This window comes from Trematomus bernacchii, unplaced genomic scaffold (genome assembly GCF_902827165.1).
Source record: "Trematomus bernacchii unplaced genomic scaffold, fTreBer1.1, whole genome shotgun sequence".
In the NCBI taxonomy this organism is placed as follows: Eukaryota; Metazoa; Chordata; class Actinopteri; order Perciformes; family Nototheniidae; genus Trematomus; species Trematomus bernacchii.
Window position 1 is genome coordinate 3250961 of NW_022987607.1, and position 18228 is coordinate 3269188.

The window sequence follows — 18228 nt, forward strand, 5'->3', positions numbered from 1 at the left end:
CGTGTGTGATGATGTGTGTACATGCACTTTAGTTCAACTGGGGAAAAGGTATTATTTACAGTTAAGGAGCTCCTGGAAAGCAGTTTTTTTAATGGATTTGTAAGGAATCCTGTTGCCTTTTCTCAGAGGTAGTGGTGTCATTTAGGGTAACAGCACATTCACCAATGCCTCTGTCCAGTAAAGCAACACTAGAAACATGTAATCTGTATGTGTTGCTTGGTGATTCAAAGATAAAGTTTGACTGTTTTCAGGCCATGTTTCTTGGTAGAGATCGGGACCAGAAGTATGAGCTTTACTAGGCGTGTCACTGCAGATGTTGGATAGATGAATTTGCAGTTACGATGTGCATGTAGTAATTATTGATTTGAATAAGGCAGCATCTCATTAGACAGTCCTCTTCTGGACTCATCTCATATTCCTACTGAGTTCTGAGATTTCTGAGTTCAACAAGAGGAACAGGAAATGAAAACTCAGTTCTATAGATGCTAACTTTAGCAATGGAACAAGAGTTGAATGTGTATTACTCCTTATTGAATGACAATCTTTAGTGTTACTCTTTTTATTAATGCAACAACAGGCAATTTAACTTCATGATGGATGTAAATAATAAGAAGCCACCACATGCGGTTGTGTGTTGGTCAGAGCAGCAGGACGTTATCAGTAAATAAGGGGAATGAGGTTGAATGCATAAAATAAATGTCTTCTAAAACCATGAGATTTGTATGAGGTTTTATCCAGCAGTGATCCTGAAACACATTCATTTTCACGTTCAAAATGAAATGTAAGAACATCTCAATACAATGTTGACATGTAGTGAGAATCTGTATGAACTCTTTCGTATCACATTTTGTTAAAGGTATATTTTAAAAGTGCATTTGTATTATATAACCGTTGAACAGTGCACTGCAGTTCTCTGGATACTTCTGCTGTGCTGCGGTCTGTGAGATGTCATAATATTAAGGTTTAGTCATGTTATTTTCAACCCATTTTCTGGATCCTATAAATCTTATCTTTAGTTATTTTATGACTAGTTTCAGTGGGGCTGTGTGTTGGCAGGAATCTAGAGTCTTTGAATAAGTACTATCATTTGATTTTGACTATTCCTGCAGTTTTCTTTTTGTGTCGTCGGCTTTTTTTTCTGTGTTTTTTGCTATGGCTACACTACAGTACATCTTAAGTATCAACACATGCATGAAATGAAATGACACTGTAATCCCTCACCCACCCCTTATCTATTGTTTATTTTCTGTGTAAGCATTGCCCTTGTAGTGTTTCACTGTCTTTCTTGTAATATTTGGCTTCGGATATGTACAGTAAAATCTAAATGCATGCTGCTTATCATTCCAATAACTTGTATATAGACTCGTACTGCACTATTCCACATCATCACTTTATTTTATTTTATAACTATTATTCTTTTTGTATTGCTCTTGCTCTTATTGTTATTATGTTATTATGTTGCATTGTTGGAGAAGCCTGTGACATAAGATTTTCAACTACATAATTACTCTGTAGCTATGTCAGATTGACAATAAAGAACCTTGAACCTTGAACCTTGCTGGAGGACGCACTTTAAAAAAAAAAAAGCAGAATCTCCAACCTTTATTTGATGAATACATCCCATGTTTTGGGGCACGATGTGTCAAATCTGCGGCAGAATAATTGGTGTGAAAACGTTGCATTTCCTGACTTCTTTGCAAAATGACGCCTTTATTTTCTCATGAGAAATAGTGAAAGTATCTGACTCTGACAGCAGTTTGTGTGCCGTCCCCTGCCAGCAGATAATGGTGTTTCTTTCAACTGTTTCTGACCCTAAACCTAACCAAGTGGATTTGTTTGCCTTTCACTCTCAAATGCTTCACTCTGCACAACCTGTTTTGTATTCAAGACTTTTTTCTTCTTTTTTAGCTGACTGGCAGAAAGCACAGTGTACAGGTGCATACAGATATAAAATGAATCCAATAGGACATGCTAGAATAACACAGTCAAACAAAGGATTCCTGTTAAACGCGATGGGATATATCTCCGTCTGTTACTTATCATATTCAGCAGCAAATAGCGTCTTTAAGGCAGAAAAATGAGCCCTGATATTCCGCCTCTGCTGACTGTGTGCAGACCTCAGCAGGAAGTACAAAGAAGAGGCAGAAACCATAGATGATTGGCAGAAACTACAAACCAAAGCTCTGCTGCATTCATTGAAAGTTGCACTGTTCCCATGGCTGCTTATTTACTGGATGTGCCAGTCTGTTTCATGTTCTCCAAAGGAAACCACGCCAAAGCATCTTCTGCTGGTGGCCGGTCCAGCTTTCTCTGGACGGAGCTGTCAATAAAGCTGAGAGAAAATATCTCACTTTTTACCCGCTTATCTTTTCATGATAACTCACTCCTCTGGGCTTCTATTCATTCCTATATTTGACTCCTTCTCTATGATCCTACTGAAATGATATTCCCTGCCAAATGTTGTCTTGCCCTCACTGTTGTAAGGGCTAATTACTTTGTATGCATTATGCAGCAGGTTATGGACTGGTTAAAGCGTTTTATAATTAGACTATGCAGGCTGTCATCGCCGTATTCAATATGAATCATCACATTTTTTATGATTACTTCCTAAAGAACAAAAGCTCCCCTTGTAGATAAAACTAGAAGCATTTCCGTTCAAATGTATCAATTCATTAATGAAGATAGGCACAGCTTGCTAATTGAATGGAAAAAAAAGTTAAATGTTATGGTAAATTTGTTCAGCATTCCTTGATAATGAATTCCTTGCTATAACATTACATTACATTGCATTTAGCTGACGCTTTTATCCAAAGCGACTTACAATAAGTGCATTCGACCAAGAAGATACAAACTTGAAGAAAACAGAATCATATAAGTACATCAGGTTTCATCGAGCCGAAACATTTCAAGTGCTACTCAACTGGCTTTAGATAAGCCAGTGCTTTGTTAGTATATAAGTGCTTTGATAGTAAATGTATTGCTCGAAGTGGAGTCGAAAGAGATGAGTTTTCAGTCTGCTCCGGAAGATGTGTAAGCTTTCTGCTGTCCTGATGTCAATGGGGAGCTCATTCCACCATGTTGGAGCCAGGATAGCAAACCCACGTGTTTTTGCTGATGGGAACTTGGGTCCCCCTCGCAGTGCGGGTGCAGCGAGCCGTTTGGCTGATGCAGAGCTGAGTGCACGTGCTGGGGTGTATGGTTTAACCATGTCCTGGATGTAGGAAGGGCCAGATCCATTCACAGCATGGTACGCTAGTGCCAGTGTCTTGAAGTGGATTCTAGCAGTTACTGGAAGACAGTGAAGGGAGCGGAGGAGCTAATTCTAAAATTATAGAATACAAGTATAAACGTGCATGTTACTACGGTCATTAGTCTGAAACCAATGATTCAGACCATTTATCTCACACCTTAGGTCACTGGTAGAAAGGCCGTTTAATACGTTGGTCTCCTGAATCTGAATGCAACACGCTCTTATTCAGCTGCTACAGTAGCTCGACCCCTGTGGCGGCTATATACCGCTCTGAGGCTAAACTTCGCTCATTGGTGTGACGCGTATACATAATCAAGTCTGTACTGAACTCGACGTTTTAAGGATATTTAATATTGTAACTCAAAATAATAAACAAACAGAATCATACACGTCACATCAATGAGCGAAGTTTAGCCTCAGAGCGGCCGTACTCATTGGGAATATAGCCGCCACAATTGTCAACCAAAGATATCAGAGCTAAGCTCACCCCCATTGTCATGCTGCTAAACCTCCACATACACCAGGTGCACTAAATACCATTAACCACACCCACGTGACAATCACCAGAAACAAACCAATTACAAGTGTGTGTGGTGTTAACAATTAAGTGCAGCTAAACAAACACCTTGTTATAATAAGAAACACCTCAATAATTGCTCTTGTTCATCATGACATGAGTCACTGGGCTGAGACTGAGTTGAGTATTCCTAGTGTTAGCGCACTAAAGTTTGCTCCCAATGGTTATTTGTCTCACAAGGCATCTGGAGTCTTATGAGTTTGCGCCATAATTGCAGGATAACACTAGAAAAATATATTATTTGTAGGCTTTAAGTAATGTTTTTGTCTGAATCAGCTTGATTTGGACCAATGGGCTTCCTATGAGGAGTTACTGGTTGCAAGGTGGTGATTTTGCTGTGTGTGAGCACTGGAGCGGAGAATGTTTGTTCAAAACAATAATGCCGTCTCCTGAGGTTACTGTAGACCAGGGCTCTCCAACACGTAGATCAACAAATACAACACGGGCAGCTTTTCAGTAGCTCGCCGCTCGATTATCGATTATAGCGTAGTAAGGTTGCTCCTTGATTTTTCGGCCGCGGCTGGACAATAACGTTTTTTTATTTTAGAATTTTTTCTGTCACACTGAATATCAAATTGGTCGGTGACGCAGTGATCAAGGAACAGACGTGACAGCGGCACAGCGACACCACACACGGAGCAGTTTGCTTTCTCCACCAACACCAGTCCAGAACCAACAGCAGAATGACCCGCTCTGAATCAGGCCCTGTCGCTGCGGCTCAGAGACACACAGGGAGGGATTTGTGTTTTTTGAAAAACACTCGTTATCGTCATGTCAGGTTTTTGGTGGATTTAATCAAGTCTTGGATTGCAGAGTATGAATGTCCTCTTGCTATTTTCAGTTGATAAATACTTGTGTAAAGTTTGTGAAGGCAGGAGGAAAGCTTCCGCGATCACCGTCTCCTCTGTTCCTCCAAACCCCGCCCCCTCCCTGAAAATAATGAGTGACAGGCTGACAGTGACCCGATAGATACTTTATTATTCACTTAATCACTGATTGAGATGTGATGAAGCTAACTTAATCTCATACATTCATGGGACAGTAACAGTAAGACAGAGAATGTGAATGTGCACCCACATGCACTATTTTTGTTTTTATATGCTGTTGTAAATACTCCGTTGTCTGCTGTGTTCAGACTTAAGTCCTGTGTGTGATGCCACATTCAGGACATTCAGTATCCTTTTTTTAACAGAAGGCCGTTGCTAGAAGCTGCAGCTAGACTGCAGAAGTATTCGTTTTGTGTTTTTGAAGATGGAACGATTTCACACACAGATATAGGGAGGCTAGACCTATACAATTGATTTATTATGGTTTATAATTTAAAGAAAAAGATGGCTTAACTGTTCAGGGTCAATCCTGTGGAGATGGAGGTTATAAATCTCCAAAATAATGTTCAGCTTAAGTCTCAGCAAAACTCACAACATTTCTGGAGCCTTGTAGACCCAGAAAACTATAAGAACATTCACCAAGCAGCACTGAAAATGTCTGCTCTATTTGGCTCAACATACCTTTGTGAAGCAGCTTTTTCTGACATGAATGTCATGAGATCTAAATACAGAACAAGACTGACTGATTAACATTTAAATGACTCTATTTTTTTTTTTTTTCTTTTTTAGCCTTTATTTATACAGGTTTAAAATCTCATTGAGACACAAGGTCTCATTTTCAAGAGAGACCTGTTCAGTGGTAACACCACCACACAAAGTTACAGACAGACAGGACACTAAACACAGAGGCAACAATAAAATACAACATCGTAAAAAGTAGTCATTGAAATCCATACAGTATTCAGATAAAGCAGGTGCAAACACCCACAGATGATTTCTCCAGCTTTTTTTTTAAAGTAGTTTAAAATCTGTGATGGGTATCAAAGTGGTCAGCTTAAGTTCCTGCTGAAGTGTGTTCCAGGTCGAGGGGGCAGAGTATGATATGGCTTTTTTCCCAAGCACCGTGCGTACTGAGGGGACGGACAGAGTGATGTAATGTTGAGATCGTAGGCTATAGCTGTACTGTTTGTGTGATATGTAAGTGGATATGTAGAGGGGCAGCAGTCCAAGCATAGCGGTATAGATGAGTTTGTACCAGTGCAGTGATCTGCGCATTGATAATGATGTCCAGTTGACTGAAGAGTACAGCGTGCAATAGTGTGTGAGGGGGTTACAGTTGGTTATGAACCTCAGAGCCCCATGGTAGACAGCGTCCAGCAGATGAAGGGAGTGAGCTGAGGCGTTCATGTACACAACATCCCCGTAGTCCAAGAGCGGCAAAAATGTGGCAGCTACAAGCCGTTTCCTCGCACTTGTGGAGAAGCAGGCCTTATTTCTAAAAAAGAATCCCAGTTTTAATTTCAATTTCCTTAAGAGATTGTCAATATGCTGTTTGAAGCAGAGATTTTCATCTATAGTGATGCCTAAGTATCTGTAGGTGTTAACAGCTTCAATGGGGTTATGCTGTGCAGACATGATGCAGGGAAGAACAGTTGGTAACCTTTTCTTATTGGAAAACAACATGACTTTTGTCTTATCTGAGTTTAACACCAACCTAAGGTGGAACAGATGTGACTGAAAAGTGTCAAAAGCAGACTGCAGACGTTCAAATGCAAGGGCAACAGTGCTAGCACAACAGTACACAACAGTATCATCTGCATATAGATGTACAGAGGCATCAATGCTTTTACCCACATCATTTATATAAATAGTAAAAAGGGTCGGTCCCAAGACCGAACCTTGAGGAACACCTCTGGGCACATTAAGAAAGCTTGAGGAGAGACCGCTGAATTTTACACATTGCTTGCGATTCGAAAGGTAGTTTTCAAACCAACCAACAGCTTGGTCAGACAGGCCTATATGCAGGGTTCCCGCGGGGTCTTAAAAAGTCTTAAAAAGTCTTAAATTTGATAATCTGAATTTAAGGCCTTAAAAAGGTCTTAAATATGACCAAAAAAATAAGAAAGGTCTTAAATATGATTTAGAAGGTCTTAAAAATGATGGGATTTGAAAGGTACTTCTGTGTTGAGATCGCGTCTAAATGTGTTTTGGGGGAAATTTCCGGGCTGCAAAGTAACCAGTACGGTGAGAGCCTTTCAGTTCCCCCCAACAATTTGTATTGAAATAAATCAACATGGAACCAGTAATCACTAACATTGTTTCCACCGGCCCCTTATCGGAGAACACCCAGCTAGTAACCTAGCAAGCAAGCTTCAGCTAGCGGCAGTCAGAAACTCATGTATCTTAGAATCTACTTAAAAATAAATATGGGGAAGTGTAAGTTCAACCGTATTTGGTTGGAAAACATCGAATTTAGTGCTTGGTTGAAACCAGTGGAGGGGAACGTGTTTGAAGCCCGCTGCACCTTTTGCAAAAGAAATTAGCGTTTGTTTGGCTAATGTGTTAATTATTTAAAACAAATAATAATTTGAACAGTATCTTTTTAACTGTTGATTTCCCTGAACCTATAATTCAACTGCAAAACCAATACAAAAATAAATTAAATAAATTATCCATTTAAATAAATAATATCAAAATAATAAATACCAATAAACAAGATCAACACATATTTTGGAGTGCACTTCCACAAGCTATTAAACATGTATAAATATGATAAATAAAAATAAATTAGACTAAAATGAATTGGATCAAATATGTTGTAGTGCACTGTCACAACCTAGCAAAGCAAAATAATTTCGTAATTGTGGCAGGCCAAAATCGTAATTGCGATTAAAATATGATTAATTGCACACCCTAACACACACAGACACACTTTTTGTCTAACACGCTAACACAGTGCTGTACTGTTATGCCTTTACATTTACTTTGTAAGTAATTATGGGACGTATTTCTTCTTTCATCGCAATTTTCCTTCATACTTTCTTGCCGTGAAATAGGTCTTAAATTCTATTCAAAGTGGTCTTAAAAAGGTCTTAAAAAGTCTTAAATTTGAGTAGGCGAAACCTGCAGGAACCCTGTATATGAGATAACTTCTGGCATAGAATGCCATGGTCCACAGTATCAAAAGCCTTGGATAAGTCTATCAAAAGGGCAGCACAGTAGCTCTTTGCGTCCAAGCTTTCGACAATGTCATTCACTACTTTCAAAGCAGCTGTTACTGTGCTGCTTCCTAAAGCCTGACTGGTGAGGAGATAGAATGTTGTTCAAGCTTAAATATTCTTTGATTTGATCATTCACCAGCCTTTCAAGTACTTTAGCTAAAATAGAGAGCTTGGAAATTGGTCTGTAATTATTCATCACCATGGGATCACCACCTTTCAATAAAGGGAGAACATTTGCAGTTTTCCAAACATCTGGAATGACATTGTTTGTTATAGAAAGATTAAAAACATGACACAGTGGTTTGGCTAAAATATCTGCAGCTAGCCGTAAGAAATAAGGGGGGAGATCGTCCGGGCCTGCTGATTTTTTGGGGTCTAGGCCCTTTAGAGCCTTACAAACCTCCCCAACATTGAAGGGGTTGAAGGAGAAAGTGTGGCTACTGGAGGCATGACTATTGGCGATGGAGGGAGATGATTTACCAAAAGATAATGTGTCAAACAAGGAACTGGACGCAATAAAATGTTTATTAAAACAATTAAGCATCTCTGTCTTATTTGACACAGGGGTGGAGTCAACAACAATGTTTGGAGGCAGCTCTAAGGAGCGAGAGCTGGCAGAGAGGGATTTTATGGCCTGCCAAAATCTCCTAGGATCGTTCAAACTGTCTGTGGTCTGGGATAAGTAAAAATCGCTTTTGGTTTTTTAATGGAAGCAATACAGCGATTACGTAGTTGACGAAAAAGAAGCCAGTCAGCCTCAGAGCCTGTCTTCCTCGCAGCAGCCCAAAGGAGATTCCTCTTGCGTAAGAGGGCTGCCAGATCAGAAGTGAACCAGGGGGTATAACGGCCCTTCACCCTGAACCGGCGAAACGGAGCATGTTTATCTAAAAAATAACTAAAACTGTCATAAAAATACTTCCAAGCATCGTCAATATCACCAATCAATAAAATACGATCCCATTTAAAATGAACTAAGTCATGAAGAAAGGCTTGCTCTATAAAGTGCTTAACATTTCTTTTCAGAACAACACAGGGTTTAGTACGGGGGATTTTGGTATCCCTAATAGCACCAACTAGACAATGATCACTTAGGTCATTAGCAAAGACCCCGGTTGCAGTATATTTATGGGGTTGATTAGTAATTAAAAGATCGATAAGAGATGATTTTTCTAGACACCTGGTGTTAAGACGAGTAGGACTTTCAATTACTTGTGTAAAATTTAGAGACATACAATGAGCTTTAAAATCATCAGACACTGGTGAAAGCCAGTCCCAGTTAAAATCACCTACCATGATGATTTCCTTAAACTGTAGTCTATTAGAGTGAACCTAAGTGGGTGCACTCCAGCACCTGTATGGTGGACTCCATGCAGTGCCAATCATCTCACTAACTGTAAAAAAGAGTGAATGCACTTATTTTACACATGTGCCATAAGATGCTTGTAAGGTGGTGATTAAGGACATGTATGTGAATTTTCAGTGATGTACTTACTATGAGGGCCATAATAATATGTGAGACATTTTCGTTTTCTTGGACCTTGATGTGAAGTTAAGATTTGTGATAAGCTTTAGGTATTGCAATTTCACACGTGTACAAAAGTATAGCTTAATTCAACTGATGAGGGCTATGTGAATAAATGTAAGCGATGTGATGCAAGTAGCTCTTGGCCACTTTCATTTTTTCAAAGTAGCTCTCCGATGAAGAAAGGTTGGAGACCCCTGCTGTAGACGCTGTAATAGCATCAGTTATATCAGGTGGAATGGCATTGACGGACAGATGGTTCGTCCAATTACCTGCTATGTACTTTTTTAAAGTGCTTGCCCTTTTTTTTGACAGTTGCTGATGACAGCTACTCAAAATAAACCATCTGGTTCTTCGGGTTAGATTAGTCCTATTTGGTTATTCTAGCAGTGGAAAGGCAGAACTGAGCACACTTAGAATATCTGTTTATTTTTCAAATAAATAGTTCTAGGGAACATTTAGAAGTTTTTGACCAACTAATTACAAAATCTACATTTGACAGTTTGGCAATCATCATTAAAAAATAATTGTAATATTATCCTGATTCCACTGCTTTAAGATACATTATTTAATTTGGCTAAATATGCCGTTTCTGAGGCAAGGTGAGTCTCTCTTCTCAGACACACAAGATAATTAGGCTGCTAACATTTGCTGAATATAAAAGTTTGCTGCAGTATTTATGCGGAGACAAATATTTATGTTTGCTCAAATAGGTCAGAGTAACCATTAAGTGCCTTTTTAATAGAAAAAAGAAAGGGTAGTATATCGTGTCTTGTAGTACACAGTGATGCAATGTTCGGTGTCCATAAACAAAGCAAAGCAAAGCAGCATTTGCATAAAAGCCTTTATATGCAAATGATCTCCAGGAGTCTCTTTCCTGTCTACTATCCCTGTGAAACGACACTAATTCCAGCTCCTCTGAGACCTCGTAAGAAATACAAATAAAAAATGCTCATGGCCATTAGAACAAAATTAAGGCTCTCTGTGTCGACTCAGTGCTTTAAAAGAGAAACAAAATGAGTGGTGTTGTTTGTTCTTTGTGTTCATAAAGTAAAACACACTTTCCCCCCTCAGATTTTGAGTAAACAAGGTCATTAATATAAGATGTGTGTATTGCTCTGAGTCAGAATATCATTAGCTGTGTTTTAAATGGAGCTTTAATTAGAATTTACAATGCAAATTTTTGTGTGATAAGTCATAACAGGAAGTGGAATGATGTCACACTCACATGTACTTATAGAGAGGCGAAGTCCCGCCCTTCTACTTCCGACCCATGGGACCTTATTTCGGAAAAAGTATGTGTTGAAGTCAATGGGGAGAGAAAACGTATCTTTCGATCCGTTTGAATTGTGCCATGAATTACACATATGATGTTTGTCAATCTTAAAAAATAATTTCCATGTCAAAAAAGTCACAGTTTGTCGTAAAACTGTTGAAATATAAAATATAAAATATATGAAAAATACGCAACTAGAAAGACTACAAATCCCAGAGTCCCGGTCCCGCATGCTGGCTCTTAGGAACCGACTAACTCCCCTTGTGTGTATGCACAGCTCTCAACATGCCCAGACTTGGAGTGATTTTCACCTCGTTTAATACTTTCCGCCTCATTCTGAAAGAAAGAAGTGAAATGTGCCAACGTGACGGCCGTCTTGGTGTGTGGTGCGAGATGGGAGATGGAGGTCATTGAGCGCTTTCACACAAAAAAAAGTGTTACTTCACAGTTTTACGACACATTTGTATTTTTTTGACTTGCAAAATTATCTTTTAAATTGACAAACATCATATGTGTAATTCGTGGCTCAATTCAAACGGGATCGAAAGATAAGTTTTCTCTCTCCATTGACTTCAATACATACTTTTTCCGAAATAAGGTCCCATGGAGGAAAGGGAGGGACTTCGCCTCTCTATACTTGTGATAGATACCACTTCATTTGGAGCTGGAAGAGAGGGAGATCCACTTCAGATTTGCCCAATTTCTATCAAAGAAACATCCTCCACTGTCCCTGTTTTATTCTCCTCCCACACAGAATCAGAGATGTTTCACCTTTTTAGGAACAGAAAGAGCATAGAAAGGAAAATGACACTCAGAGCAACCTTGGTGGTTTTCCGCCGCCGCTTCAGATCAGTTAACTGCTCTTAAAAAGATAGCAATGGCTGTGCAAAAAGCTCAAACAACATGTTACCAAACCACAAGGTCAGACTGCCTTTGATTTCCAACAGAGCCGCTGGACTTTGCTTCCATCTTGATTTCATCTGTGTTAATTCATCTGGATGACTGCAAATCTGCTTCATACTGTGGCTATTTGCAAAGCATTTATTCTTTTTAGGCTATCGTCATCAGCATCCGTGATATTTGATTAATTGTTTTAAACAAATCCTTTTTTCGTACAAAACAACCAAAAATATATAACTTTTACAACGACAAGAAATAGCAAGCATCACTTCACAGTTCCTGCTCATAACAGTCAGGATTTGGTTTCTAAATAATAGTTTTAGTTCAGATACAAGTTGCACAGTATGTCAGCTCATCATTACAGTTATTCCACAGATGAAGACCTTCTGTTGTGATGCAATGAAGTTTGGAATTTGTTCGTATGGGTGGTTTTAAAAAAATGCAGTTTCCTCTCAACATGTGTATGTTTTCTCTCCGTTTGAAAAGTGGAGTCACGTGTGATTTACTAAATAATAAAGGTAAAAACAAACCTCTAATAACATATCTTCACTCCAGAGGTCGCGTTAACCGAATATTTTCCATGTATGACGTTTTTTTTTTAGCAATGACGGAAAGATCTGAAAGCCGTCCATCATTTTTGACAGATTAGATCAAACTCAGAAAAGCGCCAAAGTTTCCCCGCAGCGGGGCTCCGGTGTTATGCCGTGTTATTATGCATGCGCTCCCAAAAGGAAATGATGTAGTTTCCAAACCTAACTTTGCCGAACAAATCATTGAAATGTCTGTGAGTACTTGCTCTACGCTGCGCGCGCTCCCGCATGCATAACACGGCGCTAACAGTTCACGAGTGAGTGTGCGTCCCCCCCCCGCAGAGTTGTGTACAGGCCGACGGGTTATAATGGATTTTGACTGAAATGTTACGATCCTGTCCGACGGGCAGCGAAAAAGTCTAGCGCAACCTCTGCTTCACACTGTGCATTTTACATTTATTATACCGTTTATTTCCCTCCTAATGTAAATTATATCCTTCTGTTAAATTGTCCCAACTGTAATTTGGACTTGCATAGTTGTAATGGAAACTTAAAATGGTGTCGAAACAGTGAAACAATTGGAGAGCTGGAACTTGATGGCAAACACTGATGGTTTACAATATAATAATACATTTCATTTATATAGCACACTTTAAAAACAACGTCATCTCAAGGTGCTTTATTACAAAGTTGACAAGACATGTGCTGCAGCCCTATAATCAACATGATTTATTAACAAGACTAAACAAAAAGGGCACTGAATGTAACTAAATCTGTCCTCCATGGCCAAAGAATGTACGCCAGCGGGACCTACGCACCCGATAAGAAGGACTCCCAGATCCACAAACAATAAACTATCTCAGGTCAGCTTGTTTTCGGTAATGAACAACAACGAGGAGCCAGAGCTGCTCCTCCTAAAGAGAGATAGCAGAAACACCCCAAGGCCGTAGATATGCCATGGGAAAGGAGAGAGTGAGAAGATAAATTGATGGACTGGGTTAAAGGTTAGATACGCAAGCAAAAATATTCCCCAACAGTAGTGTTTATTTATCACGGTTAATTTTTCCACCCTTTTTTTTTATCCTAAATGATGTGCAATGCCTTGTTTTAAAGGGGACCTATCATGCAAAATCCACTTCTTCATGTCTCTTCTACATCAACATGTGTCCCCTCTTCTTCATGTCTCTTCTACATCAACATGTGTCCCCTCTTCTCCATGTCTCTTCTACATCAACATGTGTCCCCTCTTCTTCATGTCTCTTCTACATCAACAGTGTCCCCTCTTCTTCATGTTCTTCTACATCAACATGTGTCCCCTCTTCTTCATGTCTCTTCTACATCAACATGTGTCCCCTCTTCTTCATGTCTCTTCTACATCAACATGTGTCCCCTCTTCTTCATGTCTCTTCTACATCAACATGTGTCCCCTCTTCTTCATGTCTCTTCTACATCAACATGTGTCCCCCTCTTCTTCATGTCTCTTCTTCATCAACATGTGTCCCCTCTGTGTAAAGAGATTCTGAAAGTTTCAGGAAAAAGGATTCTCTCACTTTTTGTCCTGATCCATTTATATATGAGAATGAGCTAATCAGATTTTGGCCACTTGATGATGTCATAACGATGTGTTGGCTTGTGTCACCATTAGCCAATCACCAACCAAGGTAACCCCCCCCCCCCCCCCCCCCACCTTATCACCTGAATCTCCTCCTAGAGCACCATTGTGTTCTTTGTAACCAAATCTCTCTCAGAGGGGCGTGGGGAGGGGCTCCTTATTTTCATTTAAAGTAACAGACAGAGAATCAGCACTTTTGAAACAGGGCTGAAACAGAGGGGATTATGGGATGCTGCAATGATCTGTTAGGTGTTTCAGCCAATCAGAGACAGGTTCTGTATATATCTGAGACCTGTGATATATTGATGAAAAACAGTGTAATAGGAGACCTTTAAATTGCTGCTGTAATGAAAAATAAATCCCAGTTCAGGATCAATAAAGTATATTTTATCTTATCTTAATCTTGCACAACAATATCTTAAACATTAATGGTCGTTTTGCAACTTCCCCAGAGTCTAAATGCTTTATTTCAAGAAAACATCCTTCAGTGAACATGCATGTTTCCTCTTCGCTTTCCTTAATAGACGGGGAAGCAATTCAGCCACAAGACATGCTGTGTTTTGAGTAATGGACGTGACTCACTTTTCCTCGACTGGAGGAATGTGCCCTCCACCCTCGCTGTTCCTCCGTCTCCACCTACACACATAACATGCTGCTGCCGAATGGATCAAATTCACTGCTATGTTTCTTCCAAGTAATTCTGGCCGATGTTGGAAATCACTAACAGGAATGGAAGTAGAGGAGGCAGCTTGACTCCAAACATGATAAATTACAGCACCTCATCATAAAGACTTGGGATCCAATGGACGTATCATATTAATGATATATGAAACTATTTGAATACCAAAATGAACTCGCTCTGTCGAAAAAGGATATACTCTATGTTACATGATCCATCCAAACTGTGTACACATATTAAAGAGGACATTCTGCTGATGTTCAGGTGTATATCAGAATGTAGTGTCTCTACTTTAAAGAGTCCTCTCCTGCTGATGTTCAGGTGTATATCAGTATGTAGTCTCTCTACTTTAAAGAGTCCTCTCCTGCTGAAGTTCAGGGGTATATCAGTACAGTATGTAGTGTCTCTACTTTAAAGAGTCCTCTCCTGCTGATGTTCAGGTGTATATCAGTATGTAGTGTCTCTACTTTAAAGAGTCCTCTCCTGCTGATGTTCAGGTGTATATCAGTATGTAGTGTCTCTACTTTAAAGAGTCCTCTCCTGCTGATGTTCAGGTGTATATCAGTATGTAGTGTCTCTACTTTAAAGAGTCCTCTCCTGCTGATGTTCAGGTGTATATCAGTATGTAGTGTCTCTACTTTAAAGAGTCCTCTCCTGCTGATGTTCAGGTGTATATCAGTATGTAGTGTCTCTACTTTAAAGAGTCCTCTCCTGCTGATGTTCAGGTGTATATCAGTATGTAGTGTCTCTACTTTAAAGAGTCCTCTCCTGCTGATGTTCAGGTGTATATCAGTATATAGTGTCTCTACTTTAAAGAGTCCTCTCCTGCTGATGTTCAGGTGTGTATCAGTATGTAGTGTCTCTACTTTAAAGAGTCCTCTCCTGATGATGTTCAGGTGTATATCAGTATCTAGTGTCTCTACTTTAAAGAGTCCTCTCCTGCTGATGTTCAGGTGTATATCAGTATGTAGTGTCTCTACTTTAAAGAGTCCTCTCCTGCTGATGTTCAGGTGTATATCAGTATGTAGTGTCTCTACTTTAAAGAGTCCTCTCCTGCTGATGTTCAGGTGTATATCAGTATGTAGTGTCTCTACTTTAAAGAGTCCTCTCCTGCTGATGTTCAGGTGTATATCAGTATGTAGTGTCTCTACTTTAAAGAGTCCTCTCCTGCTGATGTTCAGGTGTATATCAGTATCTAGTGTCTCTACTTTAAAGAGTCCTCTCCTGCTGATGTTCAGGTGTATATCAGTATGTAGTGTCTCTACTTTAAAGAGTCCTCTCCTGCTGATGTTCAGGTGTATATCAGTATGTAGTGTCTCTACTTTAAAGAGTCCTCTCCTGCTGATGTTCAGGTGTATATCAGTATGTAGTGTCTCTACTTTAAAGAGTCCTCTCCTGCTGATGTTCAGGTGTATATCAGTATGTAGTGTCTCTACTTTAAAGAGTCCTCTCCTGCTGATGTTCAGGTGTATATCAGTATGTAGTGTCTCTACCTTAAAGAGTCCTCTCCAGCTGATGTTCAGGTGTATATCAGTATGTAGTGTCTCTACTTTAAAGAGTCCTCTCCTGCTGATGTTCAGGTGTATATCAGTATGTAATGTCTCTACTTTAAAGAGTCCTCTCCTGCTGATGTTCAGGTGTATATCAGTAACCCAGTTTGCTCTGATTGGTTAGCTTGCTGGCTCTGTTGTGATTGGTCAACCGCTAAGAGAGGTCCCGCCCCTTAGCCTATCACGTAAAATGTGTTGTATAGAAGTATGAGTGTTACATAGTGATGTCACCATGTTCAGGAAGTAAACAAAGGAGTCCAATGGAGGCGAATCAGGGAAACAAACTTTGGGATTTTAGCCTTTGCAGACCATTTACACGCACCAAAACCTATATTACACACTACAAGAGAGGGAAAAACCATAAAACAAACAAACATGGCCTCTTCAATTTCTACCACCACTACATCATGTTTTCCCAAAATAAAACAATGTTTTCTGTCTTGTTTCAGGACTCGAGGAGGAGTCCCCCCCCTGCATGCAGCGGTGCCTCGAGGAGCCGCCCCCAGAGGAGCCGCCCCCAGAGGAGTCCCCCCCAGCCGGGCTCCTTCCTCCAGAGGGCGGGCGGTCCAGAGAGCCAGGGGCGCCCCCCCGACCGCAGGGTACCGGCCTGCCCCCCCCCTCGTTCAGGACACATACGGAGAATATGTGAGTACATGGAGACGCAAGAAAATGACGAACATGTTTGCATTGCAGTTTCTCACATTTAAGATGTAATTGTAATTCTGGATTGGATGTCTTTTTTTTCTAACCCAGGCATATCGACTTGTGCACGGCATTTTGCAGTATTTGTATTCAAAGATTCAATATTATGGACTTACTATGGACTAAGCAATCGGTTCCCTTATACACAACACAGAGATACACTTAGGACTGTCTGCTCTGATTGGTTAGCTTGCTGGCTGTGTGGTGATTGGTCAACCGCTAAGAGAGGTCCCGCCCCTTATACACAACACAGAGATACACTTAAGACTGTCTGATCTGATTGGTTAGCTTGCTGGCTCTGCCGTGATTGGTCAACCGCTAAGAGAGGTCCCGCCCCTTATACACAACACAGAGATACACTTAGGACTGCCTAAGGATTTATTTTTTAGAATCATTTCAATTCCTCAAGTGTTGAAAGGGACTTTGTTGTCATTTTTTCTGTTAGTCTGAGAGCAGTATAAGTTTCTTGTATGTGCACACATATTTCGCCAAAAATGCTAATTATGAACAACATGAAGTCAGTTATTGTAGATGGTAAATTGTAAAAATCGAATTCTAATTAATGAAAAACCTATACAACTCACTACAGGAAAGGTAAAACTCCAAAAAGCACAATACGGCCTCTCCAAAAATCATTATCTAAACAAACTGCACTATTTCTTTATGCTCTTAATGTCTTTCATTTCTTTAAAGCACTTTGAATGCCTTGTGTTGAAAGGTGCTATATAAATAAACTTGCCCTGAGTTGCCTCTCTAAACATCTTTAAATATCAGCATGTAGGAATTGAACTCCATCATATTTCATGTGTTGTCTTGCTCCCTCATCAGGCAGCAAAAAGACTGTGGATTTGTTATTGCAGCCATTATTGTGTTTGTTCTTGTAGCTTACCTGCACCGGTCTAATGGGACCCTGGCTGTAATATCAACAGCTGCCACAGATGAATATATTAAGCCTGGAGTCAGACTATTTGTGCATTTGCCAGGAGAGTCTCTTGCCGCACTGTCAAGGCAAACTCCCAGAGGACCAGGGCATCAGCGTTGCATATTTATCAGAAAGGAAGAGAGAGGAGGGTGGCCCGCGATCGAAAATTGCCACAGAAACCCATACCTAACCACATCTGACAGGTTTATTCAGAGGTTGCAATTCAAATGTGTGGAGGTCGCAGGGAATGACTCGTGCACCAGCTGTTTCCCATCATTGTCACAGTTTTAAACCGCGTCCCCCGACACCTGCACCTGTGTATCCGGGTGGAGAAAGAAAAAAAAAGACCCCCAACATCTGCCGGATGATAAATCTAACCACATCGCTGCAAATTAGAAGCTGAATGAGTTTGACTCGGTGTTAACTGAATACATCACCATCCCGGGACAAGTGTTCTCCGGCGGCGGCGGCGGCGGCTGACAAATAGGCTCTTGTGTTCATCAATGAAATGACAAAGAGACATTTGTTGCCTTCATTTATCACAGCTTAACATTTGCTCTTTTGCATGTTGTGTCTTCGCCGTGCACATCAACACGGGCCACGACATTTGTTCAGTTTGAGGCGCTCACTTCCTCGTTCTTTGTCATATTCAAAGCACCA

At 40.2% G+C, this 18228-nt stretch overlaps 1 protein-coding gene across 1 annotated transcript in view; it reads left to right on the forward strand.

Moving 5' to 3' along the window:
* The window catches only part of khdrbs3 (KH domain containing, RNA binding, signal transduction associated 3), a 150113-nt gene that overhangs the window by 94705 nt on the left and 37180 nt on the right, over positions 1-18228 (forward strand). The window contains exon 6 of the mRNA XM_034131084.1: positions 16394-16589. Within this exon, the coding sequence (XP_033986975.1) occupies positions 16394-16589 (196 nt within the window). The remainder of the gene's footprint in view (positions 1-16393; positions 16590-18228) is intronic.